The sequence below is a fragment of the Colletotrichum higginsianum genome, chromosome 5 (assembly GCF_001672515.1).
Source record: "Colletotrichum higginsianum IMI 349063 chromosome 5, whole genome shotgun sequence".
In the NCBI taxonomy this organism is placed as follows: Eukaryota; Fungi; Ascomycota; class Sordariomycetes; order Glomerellales; family Glomerellaceae; genus Colletotrichum; species Colletotrichum higginsianum.
The window spans coordinates 1,372,464-1,393,791 of NC_030958.1; the positions used below are offsets into that span (position 1 = coordinate 1,372,464).

Genomic DNA, 21,328 nt, shown 5'->3' on the forward strand with positions numbered 1-21,328 from the left:
CGAACGCCCAGCCGTCTGATGTGTCGATGCGGGCATCACCAGTTTACGACTTTGCCCCCCCCCAGGTGATGGAGGGGGACCTGTGGGTAAGTAAGTAAGTCAGCGAGATAGATGAAGAAGATGAAGGAGATGTGTGCGGGTATAATAAGGATGGTGGTGTTCTCGAGAGAGCCTGACAGCTTCTGGCTCATCGTCAATCACTTATTCCTTTGCATCTAGCCTGTCTTTTTCCCCCCAACCTACTTTCCAAGTGCTGCGCACTCTTCGGTTCGGTCAAGTTCTTGTGTGTTTTATACGATACTCTTCAGTCGACCTCTGTCCCGCACATCTCACCGTCTCCCCAACTTGCAGGACATTTTATCACCCAACTACCACAATGCGTTACACAACCATCACGCTCCTTGTCGTCGCTCTTCTCACAGGCAATGCTCTGACAGGTTAGCTCTCCCCATTAACCCCCAAAGCGTCTTGGATGTTGACTTTTTTTTTTTTCGTTCTCTGCAGCCCCAAGTCTCCAGTTCGGCGGCGCTGGCCGTGGAGGTGGCGGCGGCGTTGTCGGACGTGCTGGTGGTTTCGGCGGCGGAAAGGGAGGTGCCGGCGGCTTCGGTGCCAGCGGAGGCGGAGGCAACAACGCCAATGACAATCAGAGCCGGGACAACCAAGATAATCAAGACAACCAGAATCAGGACAATCAAGACAACCAGAACCAGGACAACCAGAACCAGGACAACCAGAATCAGGACAATCAAGACAACCAGAACCAGGACAACCAGAACCAGGACAACCAGAACCAGGACAATCAAGACAATCAGAACCAGGACAACCAGAACCAGGACAACCAGAACCAGGACAACCAGAATCAGGACAATCAAGACAATCAAGACAACCAGGATAATCAGAACAACAACGACAACAATAACAACAACAACAATAACAACAACAACAACAACGGGAACCAGGAGGGGGACGCAGACGCGGCGGCTGAGTTCGTGGGCTTGGCCTGCACCGACGGAACTGGCGCCGGATCTTGCCAGGCGGACGGCCAGTGCGATGTCAACGGCGACGTCAAAGTTGTCGAGGGCCAATGCGGCCAGTAATCGGGTGTGTGTCAGTCGCCCGGCCGAGTGGTCGAGTCTAATGGAAGGCCGGGGTCGGGGCCGGTCCTCTTTTCGGAGCGCTCCGAGTCTTCTTTTTGGTAGCCCATGTAGGTACGTTAGCTATGAACAAAACAAACAAAACAGAAACCCAAAACATACATACCTCAGATGCGGCACGTACGCGGAGTGATTCGGCTCAATACACTCCACGTTCCCAGCCATTGTTGTTGCGGAGGCCCCCGTTCTCGAACAACTAAAACACAAGAGATCAGAGATGACATCCACTTCAGCAGCAGAAAGAAATCCCTTTCTTCGATGATGATGTTGTATTGTTGAACGTCTCTTACTTAAAGAATCAAATGCCGGTTCCCAAGACATCAATCAGGTTTTCGTCATGCCATACACAGCAACTCGAACAACCGACTAGTTCCCATCGGCGCCTTTTTGTATCGTACTCGCTTCGACCTGAGTGAGAGCCGCTCTATTGAACCGAACAGTAAACCCCTTTCCCAAATCCACCAGGAGCATGTGCTACGTTTACCGACACCGTCACGTTTGCTGTGACTGCAACGTCATCATGTCCTCCAAGGACAGGGACGTCTGGTGCGACAAGCGCACCTGGGTCCGGCCCAGCCCCTTCGAGCACGCCTTGCCCTACTGCCCCGACGGCCTCAAGCTGGTGGAACTCGACTACAACGTCGTGCGATGCGTGGCTTGCCACTTTGGCCCCCCCCAGCACCGCGCGAGAGGCCGACACGCATCGCCATCGAGACAACCGTCAGCAGCAGCAGCAGCCGCAGCGCCGAAATCAGAGCCAGAACCAAGGTCAGTACGAAGAGCCGCCGCCGCAAACCGGTGATGACAGCGAACCTGATGGCGAGACGCCGGGGGTGCTGGTGACTGTTGCTAGGTACGTAAGCGGCTTTCTAGGGGACTACGCGCCGTCGTTCTTGGGACGTGGTCCTATCCGCCCCGATGGCCCGTCTCGCAATCGTTCTCGATGATGACTTGGCATGAGAAAGGGGATGAATCAGAATCCCACGGAATTCTGCAGCGAAAATGGAAGAATGACATTGATATTCTTCGTCGACGCAATCAATAGGCTCATCATGAGTGCCGAGCACGGCCTGTTACATCCCACTGGGTCTGGCCAAAAGGTGTTCTTACTTGGCCCTGCGTCACTTTTCTTCTTTTCACTCTCTCAAAGTTGACTGTCAGGAAAACAGGCAACCGACGCAAGTGCTGGTATACAAACAATCGTAACATTGATCATGACATGACATCCTATCTTGCGTCTCTTGTTCTTCCACTGCACCATGAACGCCTCGTCTCGTCCTCTGTCTCACTTTTGAATCGGCTGCCCATAAACATAACAAAAAGAGGGGAGGGAGGGGGACACCTCCCACAACCAGACTAAGCGAACGGCCAGTTCCGGTTCAGTACGACGCAGCTCCCGTTGGCCGACGACGCGATGTCTTTGTCCGTCAGGAACACGCAGTACTTGGCAACGGCGGCCGGGTCCAGCCCCGTCTCGCCGCGCTTGTACTCGGGCATGGCGGCCGTGACCTTTTCCATGGCGGGCTGGTTGACGCCCCCGGCGAAGGCGTCCATGATGTTGGTCGTGTCCATGGGCCCGACCAGCAGGGCGACCGAGTAGATGCCCTTGTCGCCGTAGAAGCCCGCCGAGTTCTTGGTGAGGGCGACGACGCCGTGCTTGGAGGCCGTGTAGGCGACGCCCGAGGTCATGCCGCGGTAGCTCGCGTTGGAGCCGACGTTGATGATGAGGCCGCGGGGCCCGCCGCCGGCGCCGGCAGGGCCCTGGTTCAGGAACTGGTTGACGGCGAACTTGGTGGTGAGGAAGGGCCCCGTGAGGTTGACAGCGAGGACGCGGTCCCAGGTGTCCTTGGCGCAGTCGCCGGCCGGGTCGAAGCGGTCCATGACGCCTGCGTTGTTGACGACGACGTCGAGGCGGCCGAAGCGCTCGACGACGCCGCTGACGAGGGCCTCGACCGAGGCCTCGGAGGTGACGTCGACGACAGCAGTGTGCAGGCGGCCGGCGTAGGTGTCGCGGTGCTCCGAGGCGACTGCGGCGACGCGGGCCTCATCGATGTCGGCGATGACGACGTTGGCGCCCGTGGCGAGGTAGGCCTCGGCGATGGCCTTGCCGAGGCCGCCGCCGGAGCCGGTCACGATGACAGTTGTGCCGGGGAGGGTAGTGGGCATGGTGAAATGCGTCGGGCTTGGCAACGGAACAAGAAAACAGTTTGAATGGAATAAATGGAGGGGGCGCGGGATGACACTGTCAAAGTTTGGCCTAGCCTCTCAATATAAGCTTAATAAAGCGAAAGTCTTTTTGGACAAACTGGGAGTCTCACAGTGTGTAAGTGATGGCGAGTGAGCAAAGTTTGCTTCTAGTGAGAAAGAGAGGGGGGGGAGGGGGTAATGATTCTGATACCGAGGCGATCAACAGTTGTTAACGAGTCTCCTCAAACAAGTTTATATAGAGAGAGAGCTCTGACCCTACTGCATCGTCGTCGTCAAGGAGGGGCGGTTGCGGGGCTGATTCTGCGGGGAATGCACCGTGTCAATTGGACGCTTCCTCGGCGCGCCGTTGACGTTGTCCGTGGAGCTCTCGCCGCTAGAGAGCGTCAGATTTCTTTCATCCTCCATGTATCCCTCCGCAAATAGAGTAAGTGCTCTGCTTCATGGGTCGTATTCGGTATGGGCGTTCAAAGCCCTGGGGATAACCACTGACCAGCTCGACCAGCCACCCACCGGCTGCGAATGTCCTGCCATTATAAAGGCCCAGGGACTCACTCGGGTTTACATGGTTGAAAAGGACGTCGCCGTGCGGTGCAGCAAACAGGGGCCGGTCTGTCGACTTTGTGTTGGTTGATCCCTCGGGGATGATGGGGTGGACGACGGACGGATCGGACAGATAGGTAAGTAAGTAGGCAGGCAGATTGAGTCAGATGCAGTGCTTGGCGGCGGGCATATAGAAGAGAGCCTATCGTATCTCCAGTCCCAAGGAGACTGAGGGAGCAATTCGAATTCATTGTGCTGAGTGAGTATTGTGATCGAATGAATGTATGTATATATATACATATTGGCTGGGGATGCAGCTCTCGAGGATTGAAGTCAAGGTACACACACACACACACACACACACACACAACACATTAACCAAGCTGGGATCTCCTAAGATGTCTGTCTCCAGCATGATCCTCATTATAACCAGCTATGGAGAGAGGTAGACAGACAGCTCGGTGTTTCCAAGACCTTCCTTCGTGACTTGCTCGCCAAAGACGAAACAAGTGACAAACCCGCCCACCTACTTACTACTTACTTACTTAATCAACGTAGCTGGATTTTAAATAGGTATTGATCGAAAAAGTCCAAAGAGACAAGGGACCGACCGCCAGCCAGCCAGTTGGTGATTGAAAGAGCCTGACTGATCGATACAGACCGACTGATTAAGAGGTAGTAGGTAGGTAGGTAGGTAGGTGACTGAGTGAGAGAGGAAGGAAGGAGGTGAGAGAAAAAAGACAAAAACGAAGATGCGGCCAGTGTGGATTGAACACACGACCTTCAGATTATAGTGATTGAAGTTTGACTTCAGTCTGACGCTCTCCCAACTGAGCTATGTCCGCCACGATCTTCGGTTAGGTTCGACCGTTTTGGAGCCTAAGATCTATGACCCACATCGGAGTAACCCCACACCAGACAGATTAATGCATTTCATTTCCCTCGATAGGTAGTTTTCATGTTTTCGATATGGCGTGAACCTTCAAAAGAAACCGAATCGTTGATCAGTTGGATATTCTGTTGTTTTGCTGCAATGGCACCAACGTTAGTGTGCCAGGTAAAGAGGTTCTAGGCGTCAAACCCAACATCCTCAGCAATGCTTTCATCTGCCCACCCACCCACTACCCTATTGTCACAATGTCTCTCAACGCCACGCTGAATGCTACAAAAACCCAGAGAACTGCCGACTACTTTAGTGCTCGCCATCTCTCACGAGACCGACTCTCCTGTCTCTCTCCTCCCTAAGATGCTTGTCCTCGCCCTTCAGCAGCATCTTTTCCTCCACAAAGGCTGGGTCGCTGACCCAAGACTTTTCCCTCTTCGTCACCGCCTTTGCCGCGATCTCGGCCGCCGAGGACTGGCAAGGTGCATCATGTGGCGGGGACAAAGGTTTCACCGGCCAGAGTATCTGCTGCGCCTCCTCGTCGCTGAACACCAGCAGCGACGGAGCATCAGAAGCGGGAGCGCCTTCGGGAAGGCATGCCGATAGCAGTGCACCCGTCGCAGCGATGCCTTGTGCCGCTTGCGTCTCTGAGCCCTCGGGCCTCTCGTCCTCCCCGGGACCGTCTAGTCCTCCATCGGCCTCCCGCGCGGCTTTCACATCCGCCTTCAGCGCATCCGCCTCCTCCTTAGGCACCTTGTCCTCGTCAAACCCAAAGGCACCCGTCGGAGTCCGCCGCATCAACGTCATCCGTCGAATGGGTTTCACAAACTTCCACATGAGCGACAGCTGGTTCTTGTGAAACGTCTGATAAAAGCCTCGGTTGATCATCGCCGTGGTATGCAAATCGTCTACGTTATCAGCACTCTGCAGGATTCTCAGACGAATTGTGTCTGTCAAATCCACCTTTGCACCCTGCTCCTTCTTGCCGGGATTCTTGAGTCCCTTTTGCAGAATGGCCTGCGGCTGGCCAGACCGGTGTCTAGACAGACCCCAACCGTGCGAACGCTTGCTGATGTCGTACAGCGTTAAGCCAGAGACGCTGTTGTATATGTCGCTGATCGCAGTGCGAAACTGCGGCGTCGGGTCGCAGACTCCACCCCTATGCAGAGCCTGCGGTGGGCTGGCGATGGTCCGTAGTAGGTCAACAAGCTGGGCCAGACTCCTGCGAGGTGTTTGCTGGGGATTGGTCCGGTCTTTGATCGCCATCGGTTTCATGATTGTAGGGAGCAGTTGCAGTTCCCCATAGATGAGCATGAGCCAGCCGAGATTCGTCGCATCGCACCAATGGCTCCCTCTGGGACACCTTGGTCTGCTGCTGAATATCGACGGCTGTATGGGGGGCGATACCCCGGTAGGAGAAGGATTCGGGCTGCGTGAGCGGCTCCTGGCTTGCGGCGGCGGGCTGGGCCCGCTCGGTAGGTTCGGTGCACCATCCTGTTCGGCAGCTGCCAACGACGGGCACAGATATTCCTGTATCGTGTTTACACAGCAAGCTTGCACCTGGGCCATCTTTGCCCCTCTCACAGCCAAGATTCTATCTTTCATCTTCTGCGGCCACGGCTTGTTCTTCAGTTCTTCCTCGTCGACAAGGTTGAGAATGATGGTTTTCGACATGCGTGTGAACAATTGCCTAAGCCCAAAGGCGTAGCTGATCAGAAGCATCCCGTCAGGCATGTCTTCGCTGCTTTTGTGAATCCATTGTGGCAGCCATCTGTGCTCGACAAACAGCTCAAGCGGCGAGGTGCACCGATATCTCAGGCAGACGTCGGCGATGGCAACGAGCTGTTCGAAGGATACCTCCCGTGGAACCTTGTCATTGTGCATGTGTGCCGCGTGAAGGAGAATCGTGAGAGCGTGTTCCGAGTCACTCTCCTGCTGCGGCATGCGGTACAATTTTGCCTCGGTCCCGTCGTCACATATGTATGGTGATGGTGGGGGTGCCAACTGATCAGTCACATCCTCATCGTCATGGATTTCTATGTGTGTGTGCTTGGCAAACATTCTCTCAAAGATGGGTGAAGTTTCCGCAAGCAAGAATGAAGAGACGCGGAATCTGAGAACAGGTAGGGGCTCGGCTCCAATGTTCGCGAACTCGAGAATGGCATCGCCTCGGGGTGAGACATGATACTCTTTTACAAGTCTTTCGTCAGAGACACCGGACTCCGCCAGCTGCAAGATGCGAGTAATGTCGACGAGGTCTTGCCTGACGCGATCGTAGTTCCTGAGCCGTATGATGTATCGCGGGAAGAAATCGGGGCTTGCCGAGAAAGTCTTGTCGATGCTGGTCTTCCTCATTTGTTGAATCGCAGCCGCACGGAACTCTTTGTTGTGAAACAAGGACTCCACCATACGTGGAGTAGCGTAGGGCTCATAACTCTTGTACGTCTCCGAGAGCGTGAGCTTGAGGGCCTCTAGCAGCGACTCGATGCATTTCTTCCAGTCGCGGACTGCCGATAGGCACGTCTTGTGGCTTGGACCGGAACGTTGACCACAACTCTGCCCTGTCGTGACTTCTGAGAGGCTCCTCCCACTTAACGATGATCGACTATCGATTGTCGTCGGGCTGTGGGGTACGTCGAGAGAGACCTCATGCGACACGCCTCTGCCTTCTGGGCTGGCCCTATTCGCTTGTCCATTGACTGCCGGTGCAAGTATTGAGATGTCGAACAAGGACTGGCAAAGTGTTGCATGGTCTCTGGCCTTGGCATAATTCTTGAATGCGGCGTCGGCGTCCTTGCTGGCGAGAGTTGATCGCACTCGTTGCGTCAGCTGCTGAAGCTGCCGAAGGTTGAAATCCGAGTCGTTGAAGGCGATTGCGGAGCTGGAGTCGCGGGACGAAACCGCATCGGATGACTCGCCAAATCCAAATCCGACATCGTCGCCGGGCTTCTGTCCTCGGATTGTAAGCATTGCTAGCCAGTCCAAGTGGTCCCGTCATCCCCATCAACATGTTGTCGAGAGGAACGGGGAGATATGAAGGAGACTGCGGTAGTGATATACATAATACAGGACATGAAAACTCCTACCAAGGGCTTGTCGTCTTTAACTGAAGTCATGGTCGAGATCTTGCGCAGCGCGTTGCTGAACCGTCTGACCTTGGGCGACGTCGAGGCAACATCGTCACTACGGCTGCGTTGGCGTCCCATCATGCTAGCTGTAAGCCAAATGGGAGGTAGAGGCAGCGTCCGAACCGAGCAGTCGAGCACCAGGGCCGATCATCTCCATCACTCATTGAACGAAGGGAAACAGCACGAACAAGGGAAGGCTAGCTACAATACAGCGATTCGCCGGTGTCGATACGGATGGGTGGGTACGTGGTGCAAAACGGGGGTGGCGTCCATCAGTAAACACGAAGAGCAGCGTACGCGAATAGTGACAACGGAACAAATGAATGTTAGGCCGCGTTTCATACTTGTAGACGATGGATTGCTTCTGCCTGGAACAGCTGCATCCAGGACGGAGGGATAGTTACGAGAACGCCTTTGGGGGGAGGGGGGCGGGCCAGTGGGAATTGCCTTTTTGCCAAGCAAGGACCTCGGTGTCATTGGAGGCTGACCACTCGGATAAGGCTGATTGCGGGGTTCGGAAAAAACGTGGTGATGATGTAATCATGCTTTTGCATGAGACGACCCTACCTTGGAGCCCCCCTCCTGTGCCACTTACCCCTACCTACCTAACCTACCTAGGTAGGGATGCATCTAACTAAGCATTTGACGATGGCCTCAGCTGAGCAAACCTCCTTTTGAGACATGATCAATCCAAGCCTACACAAGGTGCAGACCTATCAAGACCGTTCTATATCCGTCCCGACAAGAAAGACCGTAACCCTTGTTTAAGTGTCTAGGGAACAAGTAGACAGCATCTTCTCACTGCGGTTCGGCTCCTCTCCCATTTACGACCTCGAGACACATACCTCTTGGTTTTTCAAATCATTTCTTTTTAACGCTTCTCGTCTATCTGCTTACACTGACACTAGTCATTGACGTTCTTTTCCGCTCCTATAATGCGGTCATGCTGACTTCTGCCGTTTCTCTCCGGGAACACATGCCCACCCATTTCCCGCCTGGGTATTTCGTGACAGTCGCAGCTGTCCCACATGCAGCTTTGGGTCATCGTCATCCACACGCTGCCTTACTTTTCCCTTCATCTCCATATGCCTCTTTTCGCTCCATGGTATGACTCTGCCGACAAAAGAAAACTTGCTGACGCATGCCTGAACCGTAACCCATTCCGAAGACCGTTGCCGCAGATGCAATGAGACAAACAATAGACCCTGCCGCCCCGGAGGGGGGGGGGGGAATGCAAGAGACCCCCATACGATCTTGATCGGTGAAAAAGACAACTGAGGCATGGTAATGACCTTTCCGGTCTTGATGCTTGGGCCAACATGTCGGGCTGCCAAAAGCCCAACTCTCTTCCTCCTACTTATGCAATTCGTCGAAATATTGTTGCACGATGAGATTTCGCACACTTTTGCTTAGGTCGTTTTCCGTATGGCAATCGACTGATTCGGCCACCTTTGAGCAAGGTTGAGTGCTGATAGTCGAAGCTGCGGAAAAGTGCCTGTTACAGCACCAACTCCATCCTCGCATCCGGTCCATCGCCGCCAGCGTTTGTAGCGTCTCTCCTCACAACCGTTCATGCGCGTCAATCCCGGTACCAGGTACACATGGCCACACCTAGCGCCGTCGCCTGCCACAGTACTCATGCTCGATCCAGAATGCGAGTGTCCAACATTTGTCCATGACGAAGCCGATGTTGGAATGCCGGCAACTTGTTTTGTCTTGCGCCCGTGCGATTCTTCGTCACTCTACGCCATATCCAAAGAAAGCAATGCTGGCTTTCTGTCATGCCACCATCTCCACGGCGGGATGCGTTTTTTGCCCTGTCTCTTCGGCTTTAGCCGCCCTTTCGGTCAGCCTCGTGCTTGGGCGGCTGTTCGCTCGGGACGAACCCGCCGCCCTGTTGGTTCTTGGCATCCGCGCCCTTCCTGCGACCCTTGGTGGCCTTTTGCCACGTGCCTTCAGGACCATGGCTTTCGCTCTTGACGCCTCGGGTATGACCGTTCTCTCGAATGCCATTAACCTTTGGTGATTGAGTCGGAGCCTGGCTAGAGGTCTGCGCCTGCGACTGTGTTGCTACCTGAACTGAGCGTTGCGTGGATGTCGATAGCCGCTTCGGCGACTGAGCCGATGACTGGGCTTGCTTGGAGTGGCTTGCCGTCGATCCCTTTGTGTGGGTGGGAACGGGGGGCTCACCCTGAACCTTAGGTAGAGAGTTCTGTGGGACAAATGACGACTGATCGGCTCTCAGTGGGTATTCACCTTTCCTCACAACGGTCGGCGAGGGAGACCGAGTCTCGTTGATCGGCGATAGATGCTGAGCGTCGATGCTCAACTGGTGGCCGTTTATCCTGTTGTCCCGGGTAGCCAGATCGAGTGGCGCTATGACCCCGCTTTGCTGCCTCGACATGGCTCTCTGGCGGAGAGACATCTGGGTGCCGTTGACAACTTCCGGTTGCGCCTGTGCTTGCGAGGCCCATGCGTACTGGTTCATTGACATGAGTGCGATTCTGTCACGGAACGAGGGGTCGTCCAGAGGCCGAGACGAGGCAGTAGTAGGCAAGGCAGCAGCCGTTGTGTTGGGGGCGGACGACGGAGTAGTGGTGCCGTTGACAATCACCGGAGTCTGAACCGGTTCAGGCATGTCACCTCCCTGGTCTGCGGCATAGCCACTAATCCCGAGACCCTGGATTTGCAGTGGCTTACCCGGAGATAGCAGGCTTAGCTCTTCGGTGGTGTTGGAATCGGCTACAGTTCCCGCTGGGTCGTGGCGTTGGGATGGCGTCGAGCTCGTTCGCAAGGACGACCCGGTGCCGTTGACTATCAAAGGCCGAGAAGCCACTCGATGTCCGTTGGGGCTTGACGAAGCGCCTACTTGGGCTGTCGCGGCTGCATTGCCGCCAGTGGAATAGGCTCGAGTATGACCCAGGGGGGACGGTGAGCGCGATGTCCTTCGCATTCTGCGATCGAGGATCGTCTGCGGAACTTCGGTTGACAGTCTCCGACGTCCTTGGGCCGGCTGAGTCGTGTCGCCAAAGGCAATGGCATTGGGTGTCCCTTGCGAACGTGCCGGACTGGACGCGTCTGAAACGTAGTATCCCAGGTAAGCACCTTCGTCAGAAGCCGGTGAGTTGCTCGCGGGACGCTGTGTGGACTCATCGAAATCAGCATCATCGGGAATGAAGCTTGGGATCGGAGCCCCGTTCACCTGTCGTGCGGTGTTTGCGCTTCCATTCGTCGGTGTGCTGTTCCCGGGATAACCTTGGACCTGCTGTCCGGTAGCAGAACGTGATGCGGGTTGCGACTGGGACCTCAATGAGCTTCCAGAAGTTGAAGCACCCGACTCTGGCGTCGCCGACGACCTCTGGAGCCCCCTGCGATACTCTGGAGAATTGGCGGCCGCGGTAGCCGGCGATGACGGATAGGCGAACCCAGCCTGACCATAGTAGGCAGCCATCGGAACGCCATACACGCTGTACCAGTCCTGGGGGCCAGCGATGGGAGCACTAAGTGGCGGGTTGTCAAACGAGTTGGTCCGGGGACGCTCCGAGCCCTGCTGGGAAGTCGAAGATGAGCCCTGCATCCTTTGGGCGGCATGCATCTGGGCAGCCATCTGAGCCTGGACTTGCTGATAAACCTGGGATTGAGTATAGAGCTGGAACCGAATGTTATTTTCCTGTTGTAACTGGGCGGCCATGGCTGCACCTACAAGCGCGGGGTATTGCTGATGTGACTGAGCCTGCTGCGCGTACCATGCGAGCTCCTGGGGCGTCATGGCGACCGAAGGCATATACATGGTGTTGGTATCGTAAGCCACGCTTGAAGAGGCTCTGCGGTTCGAGTTCGTATTCCGGTGGAAGTTATTCGAGTGACGTCCTCGGTAGTTCCCCCGTCCCCCTCTCCCGGAATGTTGTTGCGAAGAACTCCGAATCATGACAGGCCGTGCTTGTGTAGGCGGTCGCTGGAACGTCGGTGTTTCTTCCTTGGGGTAGACATACTTTTCGCAGCATTCGTCCAACTTCCCTTCCGAAATCAGGTTGAAAGCTCGTCGCAGCTCCAAGTGAAGACCGCGGAACGAATACTCATCCGCAGTGTTGCCCAAGTTGCGAATGGTATTAAATGGCTCCTCCACGCACAAATGGTTGTTAATGCCGATGTGCCACCCCTTTTCCTGCTTTGTCACCTTTCGTCCGAGACGGATCGAGATGGCATTCTTGTCGTAGTCGAACTCGTGGGCGTAAAAGCGAAAAAACTGAAAAAGAAGCTCGCCAAGCGAGGCCTTGTTCTTATCGCCGAATCCACGTAGCTTGTCTAGGTCGTCCGCAAACGCGCTCTCTTGCCCGCCTCTCTTAGGGAGTCGTTGGTGTTGTCGCTGGTGGAGCGAGGGTAGAACCGGAGGGTCGCGAAGTTGCAAAAACCCGATGATCAGGCAGATCCAGGTGTACGAACTGAGGGTGCCACCAAAGGCTGGTTCGGTCAGCAAATTCTGTCGTCAAGCATCAAGGCAGCACGTGGAAACCCATACCGGCGTCGTTCACGATCCTCTGTCGTGTCCAGTACTTGACAATCATGGCCAACGGCCGGACACGGGGGTCGATTTCCACATATGTTCGGACCATCCTTGTGTTCTCCAACGCCAAGGTGTTGTTCACGTTCATGTCGCATGCGAGGCCGAGCTCGGGATCCCAAATCTTGACGATGGGTACTTTCGCGGCGGATATACAGACGACCTTCTTCATGCCCTCTGTTCGATTTTGAGTGATTAGCGAATGCTGGAAAAGCGAGAGAGGCACACGACGTACTTCGTGCCAGCAAGTCTGCAATCACGCAGACCCCTTCAAGCTCTTTCCACGGCGTCGTGATGCATATGTCGACTGTTTTATTGCGTCAGCGTGGGGTCCCACAGAACGTCATCAGCCAGGCGAGGGGATCACAAACCGTCCGAGTCGTCCGAGCATAGCAAGTTGCCAGAGGAGCCGAAGAGGTGAACGCGGATGTCGTTTCCGGGCCATTCCTCGTTGAAGATCTTCTCAAGCTTGACGACAAGCTTTTGGCGGTTCTCCTCAACCTTTTCGGTCGGCGTTAACCGGTCGTACAGTTCGCGCATGTCTGTGGTCAACTTCCGCTCCTCATCTTCCGACAGCTTGCTCTTGATCTTATCAGGGCTGGTTCGCTCCAGCTTGTCGCTTCCTATGCTATAGGGCATTCTCCTTTTCGAGTTCATCTGTGACGTCTCATACTGGCATCCGCCCACTAGTCGCGGGGGCAGAGGTCGCAAGGAGGGAAGGTTGCTGTTCGTCTCGGAGTAGGCAGAGCGGGGGGAGTGGTTGTTTGTTGCTGTGGGTGATGGCTCTCGCGACTCGAAGGAGAAGTTTCTAGCATGCTGCTGGGGAGTGGAAGGCATCGAGTTGGAGTGAGACTGTCCATTACCGGTCCGGGCTGCAGGGCGAGCGGGGAGGGGGTGTGATAGCTCCGGTTGTTGGGATGACTGCTGCTGCATCTTGGGCGGAGCGTCCTTGCCTGTTATGACAGCGCGATCGCCTTTGTCTTTGTTCTGCACAGCTCTATGCCCATGGCCTCCTTGGTTGCCCTTGATCGCGGAGCTGTCCTTGTTCGACACCTTGGAGGAGGATCGGGACCTAGGCGCCGCCTGGATCTGAGGGGTGGCCACCGTCGTCTGAGGAAGCGCTTGGGGTTGTTGCAAGCCGCCTCCTCGTCCAGGGGAGACGAGATTTGTATAGTGCAGCAGCTGTGCCTGGTAGACGGATGCTTGCTGGGGGAAGAGAAGCGGCCAGAAGTCTAGCTGGGCCGGGGCGCGAGAGGGAGCGTCGAAGTAGGTGGCCGAAGCGGACGATGCTATCGTGGGTGTTTGGATCCAAGGAGAAGTTGGATATGTATGCTTCGATTCTGTTGTAGTCGCCCGACTTTCCATGGAGCGAGGCCTGGCTCAGCTTCCGTAACGAGGGCGGACGGGTAGAAGCAGGCGCGCGTGCGGGCGCAGAGCGGCAGCGGTGGCGGGGAGAGAGAGAGAGAGAGAGAGAGAGAGACGGTGTGTGAATGAGATTGAGAACAAGAATCTGGCAGCGACCGACCGGATCGTGGAAAGTGGAGTAGAGCTGGCTGGCTACTAGGACAGAATCCGAGGGTATCGAGGGAATAGAAACAATAAAACAAAAGAGTTGGTTGCGAGAACACGGTCGGTAGAGGTAGACACTGTTCGAGGCGGGTTGAATCTCTTTCGCTCTGGCTCCAAGTCTGTTGTGTGTATTGGCAGAAGCGCGTGTAGAGACGAGGGGGTTTTTGGATGGAAGAGGGAGTCGGGAAATTTGGGAGGGGTGTGGTCGTTGAGCCGTTGAGCCGTGGCTGGCGCAGGTAAAGTGCTGCTAGAGACGTACAAATGAATCAGGAATATTCATCTGGGTCCAGGCGCAGTCTGAATTGGTTGGTGCAGCAAGATAGTTGTGGCAGAGAGCACTCTCCTTCCTCGTTGCTGTCTGCGTCGTTGTGCTCTGGGGAAGAGAAGAGAGAATGTCGTCGACAGCAGGAGGCGAAAGAAAGGGTGTGGAGTTTAGATCGGGGACATTGACCCAGAAGCGACAGGAGCGAACGGGGGTGTCCTCGGGCGGTGGACCGTGAAATAACGATGGGGGGCACAGAGAGCAAGTGTGTGTGTGTGGTGTGTGTGTCTGTCTGAGAGGAGAGAGGGAGGGAGAGAGAGAGAATGTGGAAAGAGTCCAAGGGGGTAAACTGCACCACACGTAGTTGCTGGCACAGGGTTATTTCGATAAGAGGAAATGTGATGCTAGGTAATATGATCTTGTGTTCTGTCCAACGTCAACAAAGAGCAGAGTAAAAACAAAATAAGCCAGATGAGCAAGAGTCTAGTTGGGCAGATGTTCCTGAGGAAAGTGAGGAAATCGAATGACGTCCCATCAGCAGAGCGCGAGAGAGAGAGAGAGAGAGAGAGGAAGAGGGTGAGAGGGAGAGAATGAAGGTAAAGTGAAGGGGATCGTTTCGTTTGGGGGTGCAAGGTAGGTAGGTAGGTACCTCGCTCAGTCCAAGGAAGGCGAGGGTGGGTGTGGAGGATGGAAATAAGTACCTTAAGGTAGTGTGGTTTTGGTGTGGTGCATGTACTCCTTTACGCGAAAGAAGAGTTCGGCGGCGGCGGCGGCGGCACTGGGTTAGAGGCGGTACCTGAAGAGCAAAGCGGCCCAGGGCGGGAAAGCAAGGCAAGGCGAGGCCGTATCTTGAGGGGTAGCCTGTAGGGGGTGAGTATGGGTTGTTGGCCAGTCGTGTCGACGTGCCGGCGTACGGACAGGCGTCAGGGACTCGTTCGCCCAAAACGCGGTAGCTACGGGTTGCACACGGTGAGAATTGGGCAGACCGGAATGACGGTAGCGCCTTTTGCTCGCTAATAATTATTGGAAAGTGAGCGAGAGCTCAGCAGGAGGAGAGAGATGTAGCGGCAATAGACCCGAGGGAGCGGAAGATGACAGACAGCGAGTCAAATCCCAGGCCCCGCAGGTTCAGCGAAAAAGTATCTACCTACCTACCTAGGTAGGTAGAGAGTGTTTTTCCTAACAGATGAGATGGGCAATGTAAAAACAAAAGCTCCGAAGAATCAAACACAGTGCGGTTGGGCGCGATGCAATGCGTGTTTGGCGGCACTATCGTTGGCGGGAGGGATGACCTATCTGGTTGATTGCTTTCTGCTGCTCTGCTAGTCCCCTATGGTGCGGACTTGACGTACTTTAAAGAGAAAGGCAAAGCATCTCAAACATGGAATGAAGGCAGGCATGATGATTACATGTATCCGTAACCCCCCGGCAAGATGTCCGCCTGTAGTCGGAACCCCGATAGGAAGGGAAATAGGAGAAAACTAGCAAGCACCGTCAGGAGCAGCAACGTTGGGCCAACCGACTGACTAGACAATGCCAGGCCATACCAACCCAACAGCCATCTATCATATTACAAACGGTCCATGGATGCAAGCTGGACCTCAATCTCAGTAAGCCCGGGGAACAGCCTTGGATTGAGGGGAGTAAGTAAGTGGCAGAAGTGTCATGTTATCTTCAGCAATGCCGCAGTGAAGAAGCCAAGAAAGGGAATGCACCCGGTTACACCCTCACACCCTCCCTCCTCACTGGAGTGTAAGTAAGGCTTGTGTCTGTTGGTAAGGTACTTGAGGAAGGTGACATGATGCAGCAACGGGAGGCAGGGAAGGTAGTTGGTTCTTGGGTTCGGTCTCTAGTTCCCTCCTTCCCATTATTGCTTCTCATTCATGTCTGGCTACAACCCCCAGTCTCTCTCTTTCTCTCTCTCTTTTGCCCTGCCCTGGCTCGTGACAGGCACCTTGAGAGGCTCTCCGTGTCGACGCGTCTTCCCTCCCCTTCGCATCGATAGGCAATCTTGATAAATATGGGAATTGCATTGCCGACCCGAGTAATGGTACATTGCTATACTTACTTACCCTGCATCCCTCTGCTGCGAACAATTGGAAACTACAGATGCAGCTCTCTGATGTACCTCTTTGTTGACACAGTACACAGTACATGCACGGAGCGCGCGGGCAGAGGCAGCAGGCAAAGTGGAGAACCCGACACGCGCTGGAAGCAATTTGGGGGCAAAAGAGGGTTGGAAGAGAGGGTGCTACTTCTCAAGAAGCGTTCTAAACACATTACCTATGATTTTAATGAAGACCGCCCACGCTCCATCGCCGTCCTGGCCGGGTCTGGCCGGTCGACAATCATTCCCGCAACGTCTTGTCGCTGCTCGCCCGCGCGGTCCTTCGCCAAGTGTGCTGAGTGTGTCCTGCTCAGACCTCTAGGGCAGTGTGTGTGTGTGTGTGTGTGTGTGTGTGTGTCTGGGGGATCGGAAAGAATACGTACTCGTAGAGGCTGGACGTATTTTCGCAGCGGAAAAGGACAGAAGAGAGCAGTGCACACTACCTACATCGGGCAGCGTACAGGGGTTGGGGGGAGAGGGCAGACAGACGCCACATACCCCTCTGGCCACTGCTTGTCACTCGCCGTGAGTGCTCGGGCTTCAGCTGGGCCCAGCCGGTTCCTTTCCACGTCGGGATATGACGTCGGAGAGCCGGCGACATGTGGTTTGTCTTGGATCTGAAGTGAAGTCGTGTTTTGTTGTCGAAATGGGTTCCCTTTGCCGATGTAATTATTTGTGGTCCTCCAAACCGAGGCATTTTGCTTGGGGGGAAGTTGAAAAGGAAGCAGGCTTTATTCATGTGTTTCTTCTCTCTCTTTCTCTTATTTGCACTCCGGCTGTGGCTCGGCGGGCCTCGCCCACTGCAGTGGGGGGATTACTCTGACATTGGACTGCTCAGCGTTGCGCCGATGGACTTATCGCTCGCCAGAGTAGGACTACCTATGTGTTGGTTCCTTAATAAGCATAAGACGCCCGCTTACAAGCAATTGAGCCAAGGTCCCAGTGTGAGGCATTTGCCATGGGCATTTAGGACATGGAACGGGTCCTGCCCTTTATGTCCAGCGTTGTCGCTTCCCCCCTGCCTTCCCTGCCTATGGAAGGAGGAAGGAAGGACTGGGACCGGAGCATGTGTTCAAGTAAGGTCTTTGCCATGTACTCCGTACCTGCCTCGCCTGTCTTTCGCACATGCAACTGCACCTGCCTGCGCCTGCACCTTACCACCCCATGCTGTGCACGTACCGTGACCGCGACCGCGACCGCGACCGTGGTCACGGCCACGGCCACGGCTTGCCTCAACGGCACGAGAGGGACTTGCTGGGCTGGAACGCGATGAAGAATGACGACAAACTGGTCAACACGGAGCATCCGCCTTCCTGTCGCCGACTGGCTTCTAATTCCTGCGCCGTTGGCCTCCTTTTTTCGTCTTGTCGCGACTTGGCCCATGGTCTGTCGTCTATCACCTTGTCTCCCTCCTGTTTTATTTCCATACGGATATTTCCATTTCCCACGGCTCCCGCATCCCCTGCCACCGTCATCTATTTCCACCACCTTAAAATTATCAGGGTCCCGATACTATGGCCACCTGAATGTCTTTCCAGAAACCCAGCAGGAGGTGGAGACTGGCCGTACAACATCCCGGCCAGAAACGACACAATGTCTACCGAGACCGCGTACGGATACCTCATGGGCTCAAGAGGCCCTGTCCGGCAAGGCACTGCGACGAGCCCCCCAATGGCTGTGGCCCAAAACTCCCACAACTCAAGCCAACAATGGACCAGAAAGTGCCCAAAGCCTAGTCACATTCTCGCGTTACCACTCTCCGCAATCGCCCCGTCTTTCTCGACCGCTTTCTCGTCGTCTCCGATTCAACTCCTCTTCGGGCACATGGACGGTGGACGCTCGCCCACCCTGGTCGCCCCCTTCTCCGTGCGTCGAGCCGATGGCTTGCCATCGCTATAATAAGCCACACGACTCAAGATGAGTGAGGCTCATCCTTTCCCGATACCCGTTCACCGGTCCAGTCATACGCCGAAGCCCCCGAAGGACCATGCCATAAGCCCATCATCCCCACCCTGCTTCTCCAACATTTCCCGTTCTCATGTCCGTGTGTGGGGTCGGCCAGCCCAAAGCCGTCTTGCTGTGCCGACGCCGCCGCCGCAGCACTGCCAACACCACACCAGCAGCAACGATGAATGGTCGTAGCGGCGGCACAGCATCAGCAGCAAGCGCTCAGGTACTGACAGTCCGAGATGCCCAGCGAGGAGGAGGAGGAGGAGGAGGAGGAGGAGGAACATCCTTTCTCACTCATTGTCCAGTGAGTGGCCAGGGCTCGGAACTACAACCATTTTTCCCCATGCAGCCGAGCCGTCAATCACCCTATTCGCTCGTCTCTACGGATACTTGCCCCCTTACCTCTTCAGGGGTCTGGCACAGTGGCTTAAGCGCCTCGGGAAGGTCGTCACATTGCTCCGTCGCGGCGTCTGGCAAAAACTGCCTCTTCCTTAGAATAGATTGCCAATCTACGGACCACGGGTCGGAACTGCGAGATGTGCCACATTACATGCGCCCAGCTGCCCAGACAGCTCGACAGTACTGCTCCTTTTGGCCTGGGCCGCCCAAACCGAGACAACGCTACTCGGAACTGTCGTAGAAAGCCGAGCACCAGCACCACTTGCCGATCACAACGCTTGGTAGCAGCCAAAAAGGAACAGGGTAGGAAAAAAGGATACTGCTGACCGCCAAGGTGTATCACGGTGCCTATAGATCTAACCTGTCATCGACACATTGACCAAGATTCCTTGACTCATGAGCTCCCAGAGTCTGCGCTGAACGACCCTTTCTTTAGCCTTTCGGCTGGCTGACAAGCCATTCCCATACGACCGCAGCCATGTGGTACGGTGTACCGGGCTAGAGTAGGGCTGATGAAATGCAATCCTCCGGGAGCAGACAAGCAAAAAAAGGCAAGATGTATAGAAAGGCAGTCGAGAAGCTCCCAAGGCTTGGCAGCTGGTTTGCTTTCCTCATCCCGTTCTCCAACCTGAACTCAGACATCCACCCCTTTCATCGCACAACAGATATTCTCGCCTGATCTTTTGTTCGGATATCGGGTCACACTTCTTACGTACAAGAGGGCACAGCCCGTGGCAGCTTACTTTTACGTCCAACTAACACACAACATCGCCAACCAAGGCGGCCATCAGAGTTTGTATGCCACCGCCACTGCTGACGTGACACGACCGAGTGATTGTCTTACCGCGACTGTAACCGCAACCAGTCGAATAAGGCTCTTCGGGCGAGACAGTCGGTCTCTCGAGGCCGTCAGCAGGACCGACGTTTCGGCGAGCAGAGTAATGATTCTTCTGATTATACCAGTGGTTTTCCGTTCGAGACCGCGATGACGATGCCGGATTGTTGCTGGACGGTGATGTTTGCTTTTAAGGAGAATGTCGGCCCCCCCAAGGTATCAACAGAGCAGAGCGAACCAGATGTGGCTCTACTGTAGTCTCGCAGGCGCCCTCCAAGGATAGGTTGTGTGAAATCGATGTTGTTGGTCCTAGATGCTATCGCCGACGTCATGGCACTATCATGGACGGCCACCACTGGTCGCATCGGTTCGGTTTCTCCAACACTTCACTAAGGTCGCGAAAGGAGGCCGAACAAGCTAGACAAGGGTCCATCATTGATGGCAAATGGCCATGTCATTCAACTTGAACGTATGTTAGATATACCCTTCTGAAGCCCAACCAACGATGACGGACCTGTGTGATGGGTGGATAGGTTGGGTGCGCTTACGGCAACTGGTCTCAGAATGCAATGCAACCTTCTCCATCAGATTGCTCACACCGCGGGGCGCGGGAGGCGCCCAAGTCCAGACAGCGAGCCATTGAGTGGATCTGACCTGATCCTTTATCCGCTTCAACCTGGCGCAGCGCAGCGCACTCAGCAAGTGTGTGCAACTCGTTCCGTGTTCCCCCTTATTCAGAATAGCACTGGGTGGGAGATCGTAGTTTGTCAGCTCAGCTCCGATTTGCGTTTCCCGTTGGTTTCTCCCAGGAGCACTAGCCAAAAACCATGTTTCTAGCGGTCTTTTTCAGCTCTTTCTCGAGGCAAAGATTCGGACAGCAGGAACGGCCACGTTATTTGATGGAGGGGGCATGGCTGATGTGAGTTGATGGGGCGAGAGCTGCTGTATCGGGGCCATTCTACACGAGACGACCGCCACTCACTCAACCAGCAGTCCAGGCATCAGCCACCAGTACCGCCATGCCGCTCGTCATTGGGTTCGTCAATTGAGACAAATGACTTTCTCGCCAACGAACTGTACGACGTTCGTCCGCAATCGGATGTACGGCGGAAGATGATCCGTGAACGCTTCCCGCTCTCCACATTCCCGCCGTGCGCCTCCCTCAATTCTAGGGCGCTCGAATCGGCGCCCGTTCCACCAATCTGCTGCTAGGACTGAGTCGGGCAGAGCGAAGTCTCTCCTTTTTGGTTGGAGGCCCAGGTCCAACAACGCTCCGATTCATCCCAAACAAATCACACTCTCGAATCTTGGCACATTGTTCCCGGCATCAGCTCGCCGGCGGTCGACCGCCGAACCATCTGCTCGAAATGAAGCAAACACCGGGCATGCCACGACGGAGCTGAGGAGCGTACGCTACTTTGGTCGCGGCAAATGCACGACACGCTCCGACCCGGTCCCATGCATGTTCCTTGTCGTACAAGTGGACCGTTACGACTGGAGGATGCAATGTTTCAATCCGCGGCTTCTGTTTCTGAATCAAACCCCCTGGACTTGGCCAAGGCCAACACATCTATCAAGTGAGAGCTCTATGACAACTTCGATGGCGCGGGGGATTGAAGGTGTTCATTCAGTGGGCAGCCTTCACCTGGGTTCCGCAGTGGTCGCCAGCGCACAGTCTGCTCGCTTGCGACACCTTTGACCCGAGAGGCGGCCAAGCGCGATGGGAAGTCCG

The 21,328-nt window shown here is 55.2% G+C and overlaps 6 protein-coding genes across 6 annotated transcripts; 2 read left to right on the forward strand and 4 right to left on the reverse strand.

The window, feature by feature from the left end:
* Positions 1-376: 376 nt before the first annotated feature.
* Positions 377-1,097, forward strand: CH63R_07357 (uncharacterized protein; the record flags this gene model as incomplete). The annotated part of the gene is made up of 2 exons (XM_018302332.1): positions 377-437; positions 505-1,097. The coding sequence occupies 2 exons, from the start codon at positions 377-379 to the stop codon at positions 1,095-1,097; spliced, it is 654 nt and encodes a 217-aa protein (XP_018157110.1).
* A 577-nt stretch (positions 1,098-1,674) lies between these two features.
* Positions 1,675-2,101, forward strand: CH63R_07358 (uncharacterized protein; the record flags this gene model as incomplete). Its single annotated transcript, XM_018302333.1, has 2 exons — positions 1,675-1,797; positions 1,883-2,101. 2 exons carry the CDS (start codon positions 1,675-1,677, stop codon positions 2,099-2,101), a joined length of 342 nt encoding a protein of 113 aa, XP_018157111.1.
* Positions 2,102-2,510: 409 nt separating this feature from the next.
* On the reverse strand, positions 2,511-3,320 carry CH63R_07359 (Short chain dehydrogenase; the record flags this gene model as incomplete). Its single annotated transcript, XM_018302334.1, has 1 exon — positions 2,511-3,320. One exon carries the CDS (start codon positions 3,318-3,320, stop codon positions 2,511-2,513), a length of 810 nt encoding a protein of 269 aa, XP_018157112.1.
* Positions 3,321-5,094: 1,774 nt separating this feature from the next.
* On the reverse strand, positions 5,095-7,994 carry CH63R_07360 (uncharacterized protein; the record flags this gene model as incomplete). The annotated part of the gene is made up of 2 exons (XM_018302335.1): positions 5,095-7,734; positions 7,872-7,994. 2 exons carry the CDS (start codon positions 7,992-7,994, stop codon positions 5,095-5,097), a joined length of 2,763 nt encoding a protein of 920 aa, XP_018157113.1.
* Positions 7,995-9,744: 1,750 nt separating this feature from the next.
* On the reverse strand, positions 9,745-13,839 carry CH63R_07361 (Pap 25a associated domain family; the record flags this gene model as incomplete). The annotated part of the gene is made up of 4 exons (XM_018302336.1): positions 9,745-12,374; positions 12,433-12,651; positions 12,710-12,781; positions 12,846-13,839. 4 exons carry the CDS (start codon positions 13,837-13,839, stop codon positions 9,745-9,747), a joined length of 3,915 nt encoding a protein of 1,304 aa, XP_018157114.1.
* A 2,749-nt stretch (positions 13,840-16,588) lies between these two features.
* On the reverse strand, positions 16,589-17,795 carry CH63R_07362 (uncharacterized protein; the record flags this gene model as incomplete). The annotated part of the gene is made up of 4 exons (XM_018302337.1): positions 16,589-16,730; positions 16,796-16,804; positions 16,911-17,029; positions 17,592-17,795. The coding sequence occupies 4 exons, from the start codon at positions 17,793-17,795 to the stop codon at positions 16,589-16,591; spliced, it is 474 nt and encodes a 157-aa protein (XP_018157115.1).
* Between the last annotated feature and the right edge of the window lie 3,533 nt (positions 17,796-21,328).